Source organism: Chaetodon trifascialis, chromosome 4, assembly GCF_039877785.1.
Source record: "Chaetodon trifascialis isolate fChaTrf1 chromosome 4, fChaTrf1.hap1, whole genome shotgun sequence".
NCBI lineage: Eukaryota > Metazoa > Chordata > Actinopteri > Chaetodontiformes > Chaetodontidae > Chaetodon > Chaetodon trifascialis.
The window spans coordinates 3,287,195-3,306,827 of NC_092059.1; the positions used below are offsets into that span (position 1 = coordinate 3,287,195).

The 19,633-nt window shown below is 45.0% G+C and overlaps 1 protein-coding gene across 10 annotated transcripts in view; it reads left to right on the top strand.

The window, feature by feature from the left end:
* kif1aa (kinesin family member 1Aa) overlaps positions 1–19,633 on the top strand; it is a 40,219-nt gene that overhangs the window by 4,262 nt on the left and 16,324 nt on the right. For 3 of the 10 annotated variants that reach the window (XM_070961468.1, XM_070961470.1, XM_070961474.1), the window contains exons 3-25: positions 5,168–5,241; positions 5,348–5,530; positions 5,630–5,695; positions 6,083–6,261; positions 6,548–6,659; positions 6,891–6,968; positions 7,113–7,178; positions 7,276–7,293; positions 7,392–7,470; positions 7,552–7,630; positions 7,929–8,071; positions 10,853–10,986; positions 11,738–11,817; positions 12,285–12,360; positions 12,992–13,071; positions 13,175–13,281; positions 13,377–13,460; positions 13,895–14,075; positions 14,327–14,399; positions 14,487–14,577; positions 14,659–14,807; positions 14,893–15,071; positions 15,776–15,913. In XM_070961468.1, the coding sequence (XP_070817569.1) occupies positions 5,168–5,241; positions 5,348–5,530; positions 5,630–5,695; positions 6,083–6,261; positions 6,548–6,659; positions 6,891–6,968; positions 7,113–7,178; positions 7,276–7,293; positions 7,392–7,470; positions 7,552–7,630; positions 7,929–8,071; positions 10,853–10,986; positions 11,738–11,817; positions 12,285–12,360; positions 12,992–13,071; positions 13,175–13,281; positions 13,377–13,460; positions 13,895–14,075; positions 14,327–14,399; positions 14,487–14,577; positions 14,659–14,807; positions 14,893–15,071; positions 15,776–15,913 (2,449 nt within the window). Of the gene's footprint in view, positions 1–5,167; positions 5,242–5,347; positions 5,531–5,629; positions 5,696–6,082; positions 6,262–6,547; positions 6,660–6,890; positions 6,969–7,112; positions 7,183–7,275; positions 7,294–7,371; positions 7,471–7,551; positions 7,631–7,928; positions 8,072–9,263; positions 9,303–10,783; positions 10,987–11,737; positions 11,818–12,284; positions 12,361–12,991; positions 13,072–13,174; positions 13,282–13,376; positions 13,461–13,894; positions 14,076–14,326; positions 14,400–14,486; positions 14,578–14,658; positions 14,808–14,892; positions 15,072–15,775; positions 15,914–18,132; positions 18,448–19,633 lie in introns of all 10 variants that reach the window. The other 7 variants (XM_070961467.1, XM_070961473.1, XM_070961469.1 and 4 more) reach the window with 5 other exon arrangements.

Below are 19,633 nucleotides of genomic sequence, written 5' to 3' on the forward strand. Positions count from 1 at the left end.
TAAATCTGCAAGCTCTTCAGTTTGACATGATAAAAAGAAGACTGATCACTTCACAGACAAAAGCAGGTGTGTGTAAACACATATTAGTCAGGCCTAAATCCTGATTCTGTTTAATCAAGCTGCCTTAAAATCCTGAGATTAAACTGAGTTTAGCATTATGTCAGCAGCACCAGAAAACTCCCCGCTGGTCCGAGCCACACAAAGACGCTTTGAGTGAGGCTGCAGGTCTTTGAGCGGAGCAGATTGTTCTCTCCCACACTGAGTCAATGGCTGTGGATGTGAACTGGAGGATGTGAGCACACTGATGTCATGAAAAAGCCCATTGGCTGCGCCCGCTGGAGGGGGTACAGAGGCAGCATATAAATGCCCCCTTGTCTTTTTGTAGTCTTGGCCGAGGAGAGGAGGAAGGAGAAGGAGTTGTGGGTTTTTTTGTGTGTGTCTCGCTCTCTGCTTTGTGCCGTCTGACACTCATGTGTGGGTCAATAGCCCAGTTCCCACAAAGCGGGAGAATGGCAGTAATCTCGTTGTTTGAGAGCTCTTCCCTCCCACGCTGACCTTAATTAAGATGCAGGGGACAGACCTGAAGGAAAAACAGGCCTCTCTGTAGAAGACTGTTGGGTGGATGGATTGAAATTTGTATTAGAGGAAAAACACGACTGGACTGACTCAAAATATCTCTTTTATTCTCAACCTTTGGAAATGTTAGCAACATCTGCACAACCTCTCCCACCACGAGGCTAAATGTATGTTGCTGTGTTATATTCTGTGTGTCTGCCTGTGGACACACTCCTGAAAACTCATTCACACAAGAAGAGTTTATTTTAAGGATAAATAAGCGGATTCATGCTGCTTCTTTTCAATTTTAGCGCAACTAAAGACCTCATTAGCATAATGTTTGCTGTTGCATAATGCAAATTTTGGCACCGATAAACTGCTTAAGTGATAAAGTGAACTTGCATAGAGGTCCAACAGAAAGCAGCAGACAGCACGCCGGCTACACACAGCGCTGCCGCTGCCGCTGCCGCTGCCGCTGCCGCTGCCGCTGCCGCTGCTGCTGCTGCTGCTGAATATAGCATCCATGTGGCTCTCCTCCAGCCTCTGTCAGGGGGTTCACATCCCCTCTGCCAGACCTGCTGACGCAGCCACATTTCCTCTCCTATTGACTGGGGCAGGTCACCCGTGACAGTCGCACCAGCGTCACTCAGTCACAGTTATGAAGACTTGGCAGCTGTGACAAAGATAAACATGAAAATATGATGTATGACAGCTAAAATGAAACTAGGTCATATAATCACAGCTATAATTAGAATAAATCGTGCGAGACGTCGCTGACAGTGACGAGCAGTGGTGCGTGCTGGTGAAAGATGAAAGCAAACACCTTTTTATTTACATTTATTTATTATACACACTCTTTATTCAGCTTCAAATTACAATACTCACTCATCACATGACGTCTCATATATAATCAGTTATTCAAACATACCCTCCAGTGTCTTCAAGGACCTTAAAAATAAAGTTACCATTGAAGCTGAGTAACAATCAATAAATTAGTCGACTGACGAAAAACAAATCAGCTATCAAACAATTCTGATCATCAAATACTTTGAAGTGATTTTCAAGCAAAATAGCAGCTTCTTAAATGTGAATGTTTGCTTTTTTATTTGGACCAGACAAAAGAAGAGACGTTAACCTGAGATGTGGAACATTTTTCACTCCTTTCTGACATTTTAAACTAAAACAGACGAATCCGTCAAAAAAATGCTAAAATAATTGGCAGATGATTTGATGATGAAAATGAAAGTTGGTGGCACGAAGGAGCAAAATAACTTCAAGTTAACGGACAGCAAACAATTATTTACAAGAAGCTCTGAAGAAAACTTTATTCATTCCTGCTTTGTTACAAACTGCTCAAAACACAATTAGAAAGAGGGATGAAATACTCAAAAAAGGTGTAAAATCAGGTAAAAAGACACTACAAAAAGTAAAAAACGACTATAAAGACGACATAACCACAATACTGAGAACTATAGTAAAAATGCAAATCAGTGGTGGCAAATGTGGATGTGCTATGAGTAAATGCAAATGTGCTAATGGTAAGCAAAATAAGAATTTAAGAGTAAGATTAAAATGCATACATAGTAAAAATGATGCTGACTATAGTAATACGATATCATTCAATGTAATATAATAATACAGTCAAGGACTGTGTGATAGATAATCAGTGACTCTAGAGGCGTCAGATAAATGGTTTTTGTGTCCCGAACAGCTTCCATTCATTTTAAATGGTCTGCTGGTTCATTATTTTTTGGATCTCGTGTCGCGCTTTGAAAAAAATACATAAATCTACGTTCTCTGTCGTCCTCAGATGTGATTTGTGTGCTGTAAAAACACACTTAAACTCAGAGCAGAGGTCAGTGTGTGCAGACACATCAGTGTGTGGATGTGGTGGATGTGTGCATTAACTGATGAGCTTTACGAGAACGCCGCCAGCAGGAAAAGAGAGGCAGGTAGTAAACGCTGGGAGACGTGCCCGGTGTGCTGAAAGTGCGGCTAAATCCGCCTCAGGTGGAGCTGTGACGTGCAAGATGTGACCGCTGACAACACCACCCAATCAACGGAGCTCCATTCCAACAGGCAGCCCCGCCCCACGTCTGACTGTAACGCTGCCAATCACTGCCGCTCCGAAGTGATGACCTCATCCGAGAGCAAGGTGCTTCGATGACCTCATCCGAGAGCAAGGTGCTTTTCTTTCCGGTGGGGGAGAATTCGTCGGGGGGGGCATCTTGTATGAATGACACCACAATCAGAGATGAGTAAGCAGCGAGGGGACGTCGTGCTGCAGACGCTCTGCTTCTGGTTCGGTTTCTCCTTTTTGATTTGGTGATTCTGTCAGAGAGTCCAGACTTTCTTCCCCATTTTCACCACGTGGCAGCTTGAGATCTTCCTTCATTGTCAGGCTGTGTTAGATATACAGTATGCGTGCACGTCTACGTGTCAGTGTGCTGTGAAACGCTCATTTTTCTTCAGTGATGGAGGAGATGTGTGTTAATGCAGGTCAGAAATGTAGCAGAGAAATGAAAGTGACCAGATTTCCATTACTTTTCTCTTTTTAGCTGCACTTATTTCTGTGTCTGTGCTGCTGAAGTGTCCCTTCTGTGGATCAGTACAGGCTCATCAACCATAAGTTGTAAACACCTGCCCAGCTGCTGCTCGTCTCCAGAACATGTGAGCAGTGTGGCTTTATAAAGGCTCACAACGCTAAAGTAAACTGGAACAGCAACAGATGCGATGAGTGGAGGGTTAATAGCTTTTGTTTAATTAATGTGAATTCTGAGCAGATTTATTTATGTCTGACTGGATGTCTGATGTCATGACATATTACTGTATTAGTCCATTTGTGACGCAGTGGAGGAAATGAGCTGTACGGACGTTTGTAGCTGATTAATGAAAGTGATTTTGTAGCTGTGGTTCGCAGCAAAGTGCAGATAAATGTGGAGAGGAGCTGTGTGTGAACTGTAGTGCCTCTGTGTTCATACTTGGCCGTCGTGCAGAGCACCTGAACACGTCATGGCCAGGAAACGAGGCCTCATCTTTGTATCATGGCGAGGAACAGGCCTGAAACCCGAAACTTGAGTCGGCCACACTGGCCTATATTTCATAGCTGGAGACACAGCAGCAGTGTAGAGAGGAAATAACAGTGTGTACACTTACTTGAGAGCGTACTTAGCCCTGGGCCCTTTCCTCTATTATCGACCGTATCTGCATTAGCAGAGAAAATGGTGTCTGGAGCTCTGGGAGCAGGAAGGAAGCATTTTCAGGACTGGCATCGCCAAACCACACGACAACTACACATGCTGTTCTTGGGTGGGCAGCGGGCATGCTAACAGGTGTTAGCTAGCTAGTTAGTTAGTATCCACACAAAAACCCTTTGATTTCAGATCTGGAGTATGAAGAACGTCTTTAGAAACAACAACCTTCCATTTACATGTACATATTTGATATTTTGCCTTGTATTACACAGTGTAAATGGCAGTGAGCCATGTGTTGTCGTCATAAAGTGAATGAGGACCTCAGTTTTGTTTGGAAAGGGTCACGAAGCAGACATATCTAATGTCCATTTAGGTCAGTAATCAGCAGGAAATGATTCGATCAGGCATCGTAATCGAACTACAAAGATTCATCGCTGCTCATCCTCGAGATGTAAATGTACCAGACCAGTACATCCCAGTTCAGACTGGGATTTAAGATGAAACACTGACCACCATCAGTCTGTAAGAAGAGAAGAACGGTGGCTTTGACTCACTTGGATTTCTGCTTAATGGATGCCTGCGGTGGACACACAGAAATCTCAAATTATATCTGTCTATCAATACTTTATTGATCCCAGAGGGGAAAATGGATCAGTCGCAGCTGCTGCCATCGTACAACAGTCATAAAATAGGAAAAGGAAATAAGAAATACCTCAGAAAATATGTAAATACAATATAAATACAATATAAATCAACAATATGAAATATATAAATGTAAATATGAGTGTTATGCTATAATGAATAGCAGCCGTCTATATAGAAACATGTCTGTTGAATAATAGATGAAGAATAATAGAATACAAGAACACTGCTACTGCTAATACTGATGCTATAATACTACAGATAATAACAATATATACAAATAGTAATAAAAAAATTATAACTATTGTAGTAATATAATAATAGTAGTAGAATAGTGCATTATAAATAATATACATATACACCGTAACATTGCACCATTGAATTATTGCAGCTGTTGATGAGTTTATTATAATTATGAGCTAAAAAAAGAGAATAATGTCCGATTAGTGGAGGCAGCTTGTGTGTGAAGGCTAACAGAGGACAGCTGAGCCTGATGAAGTGCAGCTCAGGCCTGAGTTTTCTTTCACAGTCCTGAAAGACGAGCTGAGCCTGACCAGCTGAGTCTGAGCGCTGCAAAATGGCTGCTGGTGGAAACCTGGCAAGCAGCAAATCCGGCGCCACCATCAGGCTGAACTGTGCATCGTGGGGCTCTTTGGGTTTAGAGCCCAAACACTGCAGATGACTGCAGCTTTCCCGGCTCTGTTAGCACAACACGACACAGCTGGGATCCAGTTTCAGCCTCCCTCTCACCCGTGTGCCTTGTCCTTGTCTTTCAGCCATCATCAACCCCAAGCAGGCCAAAGACAACAAGAGCTTCAACTTTGATTACTCCTACTGGTCCCACACCTCGGTAACTCTCTGCACCCCCGCAGCGCAAACGCTGCACACACACACACACATGACCGTTTGTCACATCTGTCAGGTTCGTGCGGCTGATTGCTGATCTCCCTCCACAGCCCGAGGACGTCAATTATGCCTCTCAGATGCGAGTGTACAAAGACATCGGAGAAGAAATGTTGCTGCATGCCTTCGAGGGCTACAACGTCTGCATCTTTGCTTATGGTCAGACGGGCGCTGGCAAGTCCTACACCATGATGGGCAAACAGGACGTGAAGGACCAGCAAGGAATCATTCCTCTGGTACGAAGCTGCTGAACAGCGCTGATAATAAATCAACGATCATGGTGAATTCTCAGGTGTCGTAAATCAGAAGTAACGCTCTTACTTTCCTCCTTCCAGCTGTGTGAAGATCTTTTCACGAAGATCAATGACAACACAGACAACAGCATGTCTTATTCTGTGGAGGTAAGCGCGGTGCAGTATTTTTATAGTTTGAGTATTATAGTTTGAAGAATATCACACATTCGAGACGAAGCTGACAGAAAGGACTGAGAGAAAAACTACAAATCTGCTCATTCAGCACCACGGACAGCACCATGGATTTATCAATGCTGATGTTTCAGAGCCATGTCGAGGTTTAGATACTATAAACCTCAATCAGATCAGGATCGATGAGTCAGCAGACGAGACGAGATATTCCACTAAACTGCCCCTCCATACTCTGTCTGCTACGAGGGATGGGGAGGGGGATAACAGCTTATCATTCACCCAAAGAGAAGACACTGTATGTACCGCACACCTGAACCTGACACCTGTTCTAAATGTTCATGCTCATGTTCTGAATCCGAACAGGTGAGCTACATGGAAATCTACTGCGAGCGTGTGCGGGACTTGCTGAACCCCAAAAATAAAGGCAACCTGCGTGTTCGAGAGCATCCTCTGATGGGACCGTACGTGGAGGACCTGTCAAAGCTGGCTGTCACCTCCTACAATGACATCCAGGACCTGATGGACTCTGGAAACAAGGCCAGGTGATGGCGCTGTGCATTCATTCGCTCATTCACACCGTGCGCCATTTTTTGTTCTTGGCAGAGAAAAGACAAATGTGCGTGCGGGGTACCAGGAGTTTAGGTACGTTAAAGCCTGAATTAAACATCAGGAGTAAGTCGGAGACATTTCAGATGAAATGCAGGAAAGATTCAGCTGATTATTTATATGCATGTTTGCATTTTCTGTGTGTTGTCCGTGTTTGTCAGACTGATCATCATCAGAGACTCAAACAAACAAACTGACTGACAAACACCTTCTTGTTCACAGGACTGTGGCCGCCACCAACATGAATGAGACAAGCAGCCGCTCTCACGCCGTCTTTAACATCATATTCACTCAGAAACGCCACGATGCCGAGACCGATAACACCTCTGAGAAGGTAGTTTAATCACATCCTGAGCGAACCTCTTTAACATCGAGCTGTTGCCTCCGCTGATCCACGAGCTGATTGATGACGCTGGTTTAAATGCTGTCCTGAATTGGAAATCAATAGTTGCTTGAAGGTCGCACTGTCACGATGATGTTTTTTTAATGAAACCGGTCTCTGGGATAAAGATGAATCGCTCCAGCGTTTCGTGTTGCAGTTAATTTGTTGGGTTTTCTGTTGCAGGTCAGTAAAATAAGTTTGGTGGATTTGGCCGGCAGCGAGAGGGCCGACTCTACTGGAGCCAAAGGGACCCGGCTGAAGGTGAAACGCTGCGCTGCACAGCATCGAACACACATCTGAAAACACGTCCTTGTACTATATATCGCTACTATAGACTAAATCCATATTAAAGCAGTTAATCACTGTCAATGTAAATATCATTCTCTGCTTCTCGCTCTATCACAGGAAGGTGCAAATATCAACAAATCTCTAACGACATTGGGGAAAGTCATCTCTGCTCTGGCAGAAGTGGTATGTGTTACACCTGCATATTGCACATTAGAATATAAAACACACGCTCTGGAGGATAAACATGTTAATTTTAATTTTACTGTCGTCTTCATTTTAGGACTCTGGGTCAAATAAGGTAATTTATTTAAAGTATTTCTTTAAATTGTGATTCACTTATTTATTGCTTTTCCTCACCTAAAAGCTGCTAAATGAGCTGATTTTAATGTTTCTCAGAATAAAAAGAAGAAGAAGGTGGAAAGCTTCATCCCCTACAGAGACTCAGTTCTGACCTGGCTGCTGAGGGAAAACCTGGGTATGAGGGTTTTTGTGTGACAGCTCGGTGTTTCTCACTGATCCATCAGACAAGCTCAAGTGTTTTTCTTGATTGCGTCAGGGGGGAATTCTCGCACCGCGATGGTTGCCGCCCTGAGCCCAGCTGACATCAACTACGACGAGACCCTCAGCACACTCAGGTAGAGAGCAGACCGCCGTCTTCGGCTGCATCCTCTTCCTCCCACACAGCTGCTGGATGTGGCTTTGAAGGACGTGGGTGCCAGTGAGACCGCAGTGTTGTGTAATACACGTCCTCCTCAGCGGCGTGCATCTGATTCACACTTCAAACACCCTTCACGAGTCGCTTTGCCAGGCTGCAGAATCATGTGGATGTGTGATGTCAGGGGGTGGAGAGTGTGTGTGTGTGTGTGTGTGTGTGTGTGTGTGTGTGTGTCACCTGTGTCAGCGTGCCCAACGATCCCTCCCTTACACCCACAGGTACGCAGACCGAGCCAAACAGATTCGCTGCAACGCAGTGATCAATGAGGACCCCAACAACCGGCTGGTGCGCGAGCTGAAGGAGGAGGTGTCCCGTCTGAAGGATCTCCTCTACGCCCAGGGCCTGGGTGACATCATCGAGAGTAAGGGATCGTGCTTTATGTGACCATTAGCTGTATCTCTATTGAATGTCAAACGTTTGGTAATGGTTTTGTCAGCGCGCACTCGATTCTTAATGGTGCATCGTTAATCAGCCCTCACAGCGTCCTCTCAGGCGCTGCTCCTCACAAACGTCGTGTGTGTTGATGTGCGTTCACAAAGAACACAAAGCAAATTAAGAGCCAGAGCAGGAAAATCAATGGGAAGACGTGAATGAACAGATCCTGGTTCTCTTTAGGCTGCAGAACAGGCAAAGCGCATTTTACGCCCATGTTGTGGTTGTTTCGAGCATTAGCTTCTAGAGCTAGCATGTTAAGATAGCCAACGTTAGCCTGTCATAGAAAGTCGTTTAAAGTCATTCACAAGACACAGAGGGTCTAATGAGAAGATGCTATTGAGTTGCATTATGGGAAATGTAGGCTTTAGTGTTTTCATTCTAATAGCGCAGGTCAGCAACAGGAAGTGAAGGCACCTTGTACTCCTCTTCATCACATCTTCACACACAAAAATGTGTTTTTTCCGTTGTTGTGACTGAACCCGTAAATGATTCATTAGCCGTGTTTCCATCTATTGTAGAGCGAAATTTAAGCTACATTTTGAAATAAAACCAAAAAAAAGAAATTTGGTGCATTTCCATAATCTGGTTTGGAGCGAATTCATCAGAAGTTGCTTAAAACGCCTGAGAGGAAAACGCAGAGAGGTCGGCAGGAATCTGTCGGCCGTGTTTCATGCTGTTGTTGGTACAGCCAGCCATGTTTTCACACATTATGGGTTAGGGTTAGCCCAGTTCGACGACGACAGCAGAAACAGCCTCTTCTTCTTCTTCTTCTTCTTTGGGCTTTGCAGCAGAAACACCTCATCATTCATGTGAACTATGGCAGAACTTATTTGGCAAACGTGTTTCCATCTCCCATTTTTCAAAAGAGGCAAAAACCGCCTCAAGCGAGCATAAAAACATTTTTGCTAAATAAAACACCTCGATGGAAACACGGCGACTGACAACATTTGTCATCAGAAAGGAAAACGCAGCAGTGGAGCCGAAGCGACGTGTGTTTACGTCGGCTGCTCTGCTCGGACGTGCAGCAGATATCAAGTGAATGTTTGGATGTATGAACGTTTTTGTGTCACGCTGTCTCACCTCCTCTCTCTCTGTCACTCTCTATCTTCTCTTCTCAGCATATCGAGCGTCTGGTGCTGACATAGAGGGTTTGAAATGTGTGTTTTCTGCCTCTTGCTTTTGCTCTTGTGGCAGCTTAGCATCGCCGGTGCTTACTGTGATTGTGCGCAAATAGAAGCTTTTCTGTGTTCTCTGCAGCACTACAGTTTCACAAAGAATCGCCCAGGACTGAAGTACAGTGACTAATGTTAATGGGGTATAAATAGCACGTAGTCCAGGTCTGTATGTGCTGCAGAGATCTGTGTATGGCTTCACAGCCGTGGCAGCGGAGCGACTGAGCTTAATTGTTCATGAAACAACAAAGCAGAGCAACACAATATGGAAGCTAAGGACTATAACGAAATATGTTTCTCGCCAGTCTTTGAATTCCTTGGTTAATGTAGAAACTGTAGCCCCCCGTCCCCTGGCAGGGTCTGTCTGGCTCTATCGCCTCCTGTTGGCAGCCGCAGCCGAAAGCCCTCAGTCTCAGGGAGAGTATTATCACTTGCATAATGCGGGTCTTTTGAGGTAGACGTCTCATTTTACGCCATAAATTTTTATTGTCTCAACTGCTCTGCGAAGGCAATATTATGTGATCCATCTCGAGCCGGCAGCAGCCTGTCCAGATGGACGGGTGTGATACACTTTCCCAATTTATTACTCTGCATTGCCATAGCAGCAGCTGCAGGGTTGCTATTCTTTATTTTGTAGAATCTGTCAAAGGCCACAACGATCGCAAGAAAAAACACAGAAAACAGGGAACACGATGTAAAATCAGGTCTGACTCGCTGGATAAATAGAAATGATTTGAACTTTGCTTCAGAAATGTCCGGTGAGGACATGTTTGCCGTGACTGAGAGCTGCATTTCTGCTTTGATTTGTTTGACATTGCTAATTTTAGAGAAGCACACCGAGCACTAAACTCATCTGGCTGCTTTCAGATAAGAATCTTAATTGAGAGTTCTGGCTTCGCAGTCTTCTCTGCAGGAAGCATGACCCTATTACAAATGAGTCATTATGTCTCTGCACAAAGGACGGCCTAGTTTCTCCATTTTATTTTCCATACATGGCGGCTAATTTTGTTTTTGCTATTAAAGCTGCTTGATTGGGAGCGAGCAGCAGAGTCCCTGTCTCACATTAGATTATCTGAGAGGGCAGATGAACAGTATATAAATGGCAGTTTGACATGCTCTTGTTTCTGAATGTTCCTGCATATGATGCTCTGCTTGAAGCTTTGTGCTGTAGCTGCATTTCCTTTGGTCATGGCCGGGCGGCGTCCTTGTTGCATCCCTTCAGTTGGTCCTCTCTGCGCGTGGCTTCCTGCTGCCGCTGCCCTCGCTTGTGTACTCGCAATTCAAATTTCTCTTTGTGACTTTCTGTGAGTTGTTTCAGGCCACATATCTTCTTTCTTTTTCTTTTCTACTCTCCCTTCTCTTCTCTTCCTTATCTGTTTGCTTTCCTCCTTTTCTTTACTCCCTGTTATCCGTTACCCCGACTCCACTTCCTGTACACACGCCGCGCCCCCGCCCCACCCCGACAGACCTATCCGATTACAAGAACAATAACAATAAAGGCCAAGCTGTGAATCAAAGGGATGATCTCTCCACAGTGACCAATGCCATGACGGGGATGAGTCCCTCTCCGTCTCTCTCAGCCTTGTCCAGCCGTGCAGGATCCATCGCCAGTCTGCACGACCGCATCATGTTCAGCCCGGGCAGCGAAGAGGCCATCGAGAGGCTGAAGGTGAACACAGGATGACAGGCTCGAACTGCAGTGCCGACGTTCATCTTAAAGGCCCAGTGTGCAGGATCCGGGGGGATCTATTGGCAGGAGTGGAATATAAGATTCAGAGATGTTTTTGTTAGCTTTAGCATGAGCTTGAGCGTAATCCATAGACAAATACACACGATAAAGACAGACAGAAACAAAGAAAGTATCTCCTGCTGCTCCCCACCCACAGCCACCCACTGCTAGAAACTCAATCAAGTAAACTATTCCAACATTAAGTGGTCGATAGAAGCACAATAGAGCATGTTTCCATATAAATTCACTGGCTGAGGGGTCTTATGATGGTAGCAAGGCCAGAAAAGAGTCCCTTATTTTTCATAGGCTGCTGGTTTCCTTCTTAGACTGTACAAGATGTTTTCAGGTGAACTGCAGGATGTTAATTCATTCAGAAAACACTTTTTCCCAGAGGTGCCTGCGAGTAACATGTAGTGTTTTATATTATGTTTCACATGGTCCCAAGATCCAGATCCGAGGTTCAGATAAAGGTTCAATTTTTATGGTGTCTGAAGTTATTCTACCAGCGTATTTCTGAAATTCTTCCACATTGGTGGAGCTCCGTGGCACAGATTAATAAGATATATCCAGCTTTGGATACTAAGATAACACTTCACTGTTAGTTTTAGTCTTTTTGTTGGATTTGTCATGAAAAAGAAAAACTCATCATCATCCATGTTGACTTTAATCATCACTGTCTTTGAAATGTCAGGAAACAGAGAAAATCATTGCTGAACTTAATGAAACATGGGAAGAAAAGCTCCGCAGGACAGAAGCCATTAGAATGGAAAGGTGAGATTTTTAATTCACTTTATTTTATTTTATTCGTGCTATTCAGTTTTTCAGTTTTTTTTTAAACTGTGGAAAAAAAAGACCAATTCATGAACATGGAGAGACGACAGGAAATGAATTCAAAAGACACGAACATCAAAGAATGCTCTTTTAAATAAATAAAGGATTATCTTTTGTCACGTAGAGTGTTGAAATACTACTACGATACAGTATAGTTTATAATATACTTAATGATCCTCTTTTTCTAGTCTAGTTAAAATTATTTATTATTTTTTCCTCTTGACCTGAAGTTGAAGCTTCTAAGAGAATTTTTAGCAAATACTGTGGTTGTGCATCATGCACCACTTTGCATTTGTGCATCAGAAATCTCATATGAAGACTATACTATACACTGATGAGTGAGATCTTTTGACATGAAGACAAATCATGCAGCCGCTTGCTTCACTGAGTGTGACGTCCATCCACAGAGAGGCCTTGCTGGCAGAAATGGGTGTAGCAATGCGAGAAGACGGCGGGACAGTTGGTGTGTTCTCTCCTAAGAAGGTAAGAAAATATTAGACGTCTCCTAAAGTCTGCTGTGATCTCACACCGTTTAAATTATTCACTAAAATGCTTGTTTATTTACCCCAAAGCCCTCCGATAGCCCTAGAAAGCCCCAGCCTGTGTTTATCGACACAGTCGGGCTGTTTTCCCCCAACGAGGTCTGTAGCTGTGAAGTGTTTAAAGCTGCTTCCCCTCTGAGTGCTCTGAGTCTCACTTCAGCAGGAGCCTCGCCGAGGCTGAGGCAGATCAGTCCAGGGTTTTTCTTTTTCATTAAGCCTTATCTTAAATCTGCTTCATTGCTCACTTCAAACACTCCCCGAAGGCGTCAGTGGGTGTAAACATGGGGGGAAAGATAATAGTTGTGCCCCCGTTTGAGTGATTTATGGCCTGCAGCCCCGAAACATCTGACTGGGACTACATGAAATGCTCCTGCTGTGAAGCTGTGCTCAGTGAATTTGACTGCATGCTTTTAACTGTTGCTGATTGTTTGATGTTTGTAACTGGGGGAGATTGTTTCTCAGCGCTCTGATGTGCGGTGTATGAATATGTTATATTGTAAATAACATATGGGTGATGAATGATTTATGTGTCTAATTCCTTCAGTTAGTGAATTCTTCTTGTTCTGTGTCAGACACCTCATCTGGTGAACCTTAACGAGGATCCTCTGATGTCTGAGTGCCTACTCTACTACATTAAAGACGGCATCACCAGGTCAGATACTGTATTTAGGTGCTCAATGCGTGTTCTGCTGACACTTTACATCAGCACTATACTGTTGGTTTGCTCTGACGTCATGTCGTCTTTTCTCTCGCAGGGTCGGTCGCGTAGACGCCACCAGTCGTCAGGACATAGTCCTCAGCGGCCACTTCATCAAGGATGAGCACTGCACCTTCACCAGCTCCACTGGGCCAACGGGAGAAAGTGGGTGATCTTCATCTTGCTGGTCGTTGTGTACGTCAGAGTTTAATGTTGACAGACAGGAAGTGAAGCCTCACACTGCCTTCTCTGCTCCTAAGCAGCGGTGGTCCTGGAGCCGTGTGAAGGAGCTGAGACTTACGTGAACGGCAAGAGAGTGACGGAGCCCACTGTCCTCAGATCAGGTCAATGGGCTTTTGCTCTGTCAATTTCACCTTTACTTTATATGGAGTAGCAGCATGTGTGTAGTACTGCTCTACAGTATGCTTTTAGCTTAAAGGGTTATTCCACTATTTATAATCCAGGGCCCTGTTTTTACATATTTTGGTGTCTTAATCACTAATACAAAAGGTTTTGGAACTGGTCCAATAGATCACCTTAACTGGTGGCCATTTGAACTGATATGCTAAAACACCAAAGTCACACAATAATGCAAACAAATTAGCTGATGGAGGCGGTGGTCGACCACCTGCGAGCTAAATGTTCTGCTCTTGTCAAAGGAGTCTGGTGGCTTTGACCACAGTGATATAATGACTGTTTCTGGTTTAACAGCCCACACTGAGACACTTAAAAATCCTGGAATTACCTTTTAACACTTCAATTTTTCATTCGCGCAAAGGAAATCGCATCATCCTGGGTAAGAGCCACGTGTTCCGGTTCAACCACCCTGTTCAGGCCAGAGCTGAGAGGGAGAGGACCCCATGTGCCGAAACCCCCGCTGAGCCCGTGGACTGGGCCTTCGCCCAGCGGGAGCTGCTGGAGAAGCAGGGCATTGACATGAAGCAGGAAATGGAGCAGAGGTACTTTGAGGAAATAGTAAGCCACTTTGATTGGACCTCACCACAAAATTGTAGATAGAGAAAGATAAGGAAGGTGGGAAGGAAAGAAGAGTAATTGCACTGGTAAATGAAATAACAGCCGCACATTCTGCAGGCCTGCAGCACAGTGCACAGGAAATGGTGTGCTGCTTGGCGACACAGGTGCAAAAACCAAATGAGGTGGTGCAACGCCTCTGTCAAACCTGGTTGTTCACTTGTGTTCATGTCTGCAGGCTGCAGGAGTTGGAGGATCAGTATCGCAAAGAAAGAGAGGAGGCCAACAACCTTCTGGAGCAGCAGAGACTGGTACAGTACCGCCTGCTTCGCATGAACATGTTATATGTACAGTACAGATGTGTGTTTGACGTTTGTCTTCATTAATCAATTGTCTAGGATTATGAGAGCAAGCTGGAGGCTCTTCAAAAGCAAGTGGACCGTTACTACCCAGAAGCCCCCGAAGAAGAGGAGGAGCCAGAAGAGGAAGGTAGTGCAAATTATGTGACGTGTGCATGTGTCTGTTGTTGGTGAGCTAACTCTCACCAAATGTTTTCTGCTCTGCCCTCAGTGCAATGGACAGAGAGGGAAAGAGAGCTGGCTGTGTGGAGCTTTCGGAAGTGGAAGTGCTACCAGTTCACCTCTCTGCGTGACCTGTTATGGGGGAACGCCATCTTCCTCAAGGAGGCCAACGCCATCAGCGTGGAGCTCAAGAAGAAGGTCCGCCATGTTTCTGTCATCACATCCTCCGATCGGCGTCACGATGTGCCTCTGTGACCATGACGGTGCTTTCTGTGCCCTGCAGGTCCAGTTCCAGTTCGTGCTGCTCACAGACACCCTCTACTCCCCCCTGCCTCCAGACCTGCTGCCCCCAGAGGCGAGTAAGGACAGAGAGGTACGACACTTCCCGCGCACCATTGTGGCCGTGGAGGTGCAGGATCAGAAAAATGGAGCCACCCACTACTGGACGTTAGAAAAACTGAGGTACGTGAACGCCCCCCCAGTCTTTAAGCCTTCACATGTGATGTTTTTAGATTATTAAGATCATTCAGCTTCCCTGTTATCAGTACGTCACCTCGCAGAATAAGGCATTATTAATAAGTGCTTTATAATGACTACTAAAGAGTCAGTATGCCCCTAATATGCATGCTAATAAGCCACTGGTTAGTTGTGAATATGTGTGCCTTAATTAATATTTTTTATTACAAACAATCTCTTAAACCTTTCTATAGCTTGTCATCGTGAATTCAAAGTTGATTGCACAGTGTAAAGGCTGTAGCATAATGACACCATCTGTGTTTAGATTGCTTCCCTTGTGTTTGCTTTCATGTCTCCATCATAGACTAAATGAATGAATGAACTCAGGCTTCCTCTCCTAATGTTATCGTCTACTCTTCATCCATCCTGACACCAACCTCTGCTGGAGCCAAACTATGTCATTACTTATAGAAAAGTGGTGTTGGTTGTTCTCTGATACCACACGGGAACACTGGAGGGGGGATGAAAACTTGTCTTTTCTCACTCAAATACAAATCTGTATGTACTCTATTTACTCTACTCAGAAAGAAAACATGCTTGTGGGGTCTTGATGAGGGATGAATCTCACAAAAAGTGCAGATCACAGGAAGAACATCCCTCATTAACTCCACGCAGCGCCTTAATGAGCCTGTCGTTGCTGCTTCTTGCAGGCAGAGGCTCGATCTCATGAGAGAGATGTACGATCGCGCCGCCGATGTGCCCAGCAACACCACTGAAGACTGTGAAAACGTGATGACCGGAGGAGACCCCTTTTATGACCGCTTCCCCTGGTTCCGTTTGGTCGGCAGGTAAATGCTGAACGCCACTGGCCCTGCACAGTATACAGACACGACAGGGCGGCGTTGAACTCGCGCAAAGGTCAACAGCGGCGAGCAAACAGAAGCCCAGTGCTCGTCATGCTGTACGTCAGGATAATGGGAGGCTGTTGGCTGTAACGGCCACTTATTGTGCATGTGGTCGACTAATGCACCATAATGACAGAAACACCAGAATGAAGTGGTCTGCAGCCCTCTTCATTATGGTCTCTCTGTCATTACACGCTGAAGTCTGGTGTTTCCAGACTGCTCTGAGTGCACCACTATCATCAGATCTCAGCTCAACTTTAAAAAATGTATTTATATGAAGGACTTACTGGCATCATTGATCATAAAACGCCTTTTAAATGTATCAATTGAGCACTGAGCAAGTCTTAACTCTGCCCAGTTCCAGCTTTTAATTCTATGTGCTTTATTACTGAATGGAGTGTGAATGTATTTCTCCTGAACACGAGCTTGCAGCTTTAAGACAAAGGACGGATTTGACAGCCAGTGGAAATGGTCGGTACATACTCATTGATGCCAGGCTCGTCTCTTTTAATGGGACGTCTTGGCTGTGGAACATTTCTTCAGTCCTCCTACTCAAAGCCTGCTGTTTCTTTCTCTCCCACGTTGGCACACAGCCTCCACCACCTCTGCCAAGCTCCCTCTTTCTCCTCTCTCTTGCAGATGGGTCCTACACACAGTCACATGGCCCTCTTACATAACACTCAGCATATCAAGCCTTTAATGCTATTTAGCTCCTGCAAGACAAGCAAAAATGATCAGGCAGTAATCTCAAAAATGTCCCCCTCAAATATGCGGCCTGTCGGCTCGTTTAGACTTCCTGTTCTCACAATAGGCGAGTAATACAGGTATACGTGGCAAAAGCAGCACATCTAATTAAATCGAGTTCCCAGACGAATGACGCATCAGCAGTTAGCTGAAGTTGGATGTTGCACTTTTATTTGTAGTGTGTATTTGTACGTAGACCTAAAAAGACTTTTTTAGTATGAAATCTCTTCAAGCCCCCCAGTAACGACACAGTTTCAGTGCAGTGGTGATGGAGGGCGGTTAGCAGTGGTTTCATTAACAAAGACCATACCGATAAGATCTGGATTTCTAATGGTTTAATGTGTTTTATGGATGGAGGAGGGCAGAGGTGAAGGAGAATGTATTAGGATGCAGCGGGAGAAAAGCAGGGTAAAAGGATGGGGGTGGAGGGATGAGGGGGTGAGAGATGGAGAGATGAGGGTAGAGAGTTTGAGGGATGGGGGTCGAGTGATGAAGGGAAGGGGCGATGAGGGATGAAGGGGTGAGGGGATGATGGTCGAGGGATGAAGGAAGGAGGGACAAAGAGATGAGGGATGAAGGGTTGGAGGGTAGAGAGTGAAGGGATGAAAGGGTGAGGGATGGTGGAATGATGGGATGATGGTTGAGGGATGAAGGGAGAAATCTGGGTCATGGATGGATGGAGTGAGATGATGGACCAGTGTCAGCTGCTCTGGGTGGAGAAGCCGTCTCTTCGGATGTTCTTGGATTTTTGGTTGAAGCACTCTTCCAGTCAAAGGAACAGGATGTGTTTGAGGCGTGGTCTTTGTTCCTGAAACTACTCATAAAACTTGATTTGATCATCTGCAGGGAGTCACTCGCACATGTCTGGAGAAAATTGTTTTTCTGCTTTATCTAAATTATGCGTTCATTTAGTCTTTTATGAGCCACTTTTCAACACTAGCAGCCGCGTGATATTGGAGAGTTTGTCAGTAAATACGATGTGATAATATATCATTGAACCCCAGGGTGTAAATTCACGTTCCCAGCATCACAGAGACATGAAGAAATGCAGATACAAAACATCACCCAGCCTTATTCTAACCACATCGGAGTCATGTGACACCCAGAAGTGACCGGCCTTTGTTCTGCAGGCCATAAATCATCGTCTTCATGGTCTGACACGCTTAACTGCACTCTCAGCAAAAAGCAGTTAAAATACAACATTTGTAGCTTGTCTTGCACTCTGCCATCTGTCCTCTGTGTCTCCACTGTACATGCGTCCTGTACACTAGAACAGACAGGAAAAGCAGGTTTTGGTGGGGGCGGGTTTTCTCCTGTGGTCCAGTCCAAACGGTTCTCTGCTGCCCCTCTTGTTTGAACAAGTGTGTGCTTTCTATCTAACTGTACTAACCTAGTTCCCATGTCTCTGGCTGCACCAGAAACCCCATTTTCAACACATGCATGAGCGAGCGCATGAGTGACCCCACCCCGTCCCCGACCCTCTCCAACTCTGAAATTACTGAGCTGGCTGACCCGCAGCAGGAGGGTCGAGGGGAGGAGGAGGAGTTGGAGGAGTTGGAGGACCTGGACGATGATATCTTTTTGGACGACCCGTGCTTGGAGCTCGGGGGAGAGGATGATGATGATGATGATGATGATGATGATGATGATGATGAGGGAGAGCTCTGCCGAGGCTCCAGCGAAGGCCAGGATCCCTTTTACGACCGCTCACCATTATTCAGTGTAGTGGGAAGGTTGGTGAGGTTTCGGGAGCATGCTGGTGGAGGAAACTAGCTCTTTCACGCTGAGACGCAGGGTCCGTTTCCCTCGATAGACATCAGCACGGGTGAAATGAAAACACGACACTGAAACAGCACAAGAGTGTGTTCTCACAGAGTGCTCACTCTGCTGTGGACTGTGGGTGCACGAGTACATTAGATCTGCAACACATCAGAAATTTAGCCCGCTACACTTTCCATTGAGCTGTCCTCTTGGGACGTGTAAGCTGTGTTAAAATCAACATGGAGTTGAGGATTTCGGTTGAGTAGCTTCAGTGGACATTTGAAAACCGAGCCTACCTCAACTTTTTGGATGGTAGGAATTTCATATTTGCATCTTCTTAGACACTTCCTGCTTGCTTATTACACCGAGTCAAAGTAGCCACGTCAGTGTTTATCCCCTGCCTCAGTTGTCACTGTCACTGTGTCTCGTGTTTGAGACACAAATGCTCTCAAATGTCAAACCACTACACAGATTTTCATCATGAACATGATACTGAGTGGACACTGGAGTAGACATTTCTGGGCTTCAAGGTTTATCTTTTGCTTTCTATCTTTAATCTCATCCAATCTGACTGTTGCTTGATTTTCTTTGTTTTTTGCTAACTGGTTTTTCACACTAACTAAAAGCTTCTTCTGCATATTGAAGTTCTAAATCAAGTCCTTTATGTCAGCCCAGAGTGGGTCAGCTCATACCCCTTGTTTCCATGGAAATCCAAGCAAAGTTGATGCTCAACGGCTGCTTGAGGTGTGTGTCTCACGTACGTGTGGCTAAATGCAAACTAGCGGCTTTTAGAGAAGACCACTAGCCAAAGCACTGACATGTCTCATGGAGTATATTCAGGTCTGATTTGCATAACACAGGAACCCACAGTGAAATGTTCTCACCACGCTGTGAAACCTGAATAAGTACTAAAGAGAAATTACTCATACCAAATAGCAAAGTGGTGTTCAAGGAAGACTCAAAATCTCAAGATGAAAGAGCTGGTTTCTACTGCAGCTGTCTCTTTTAGGCATGCCAGAGCACAAGTCTTTTCATTTTGACCTTTTTTGTCAATTTTTACTTGAATACGTCTGATGATGAACCAATGCCCCTCCTTTGCACAAATTACCACTTCGACCCAGGAGGTGCACTTTGATTTCTGATGTCATTCGTTGGTTT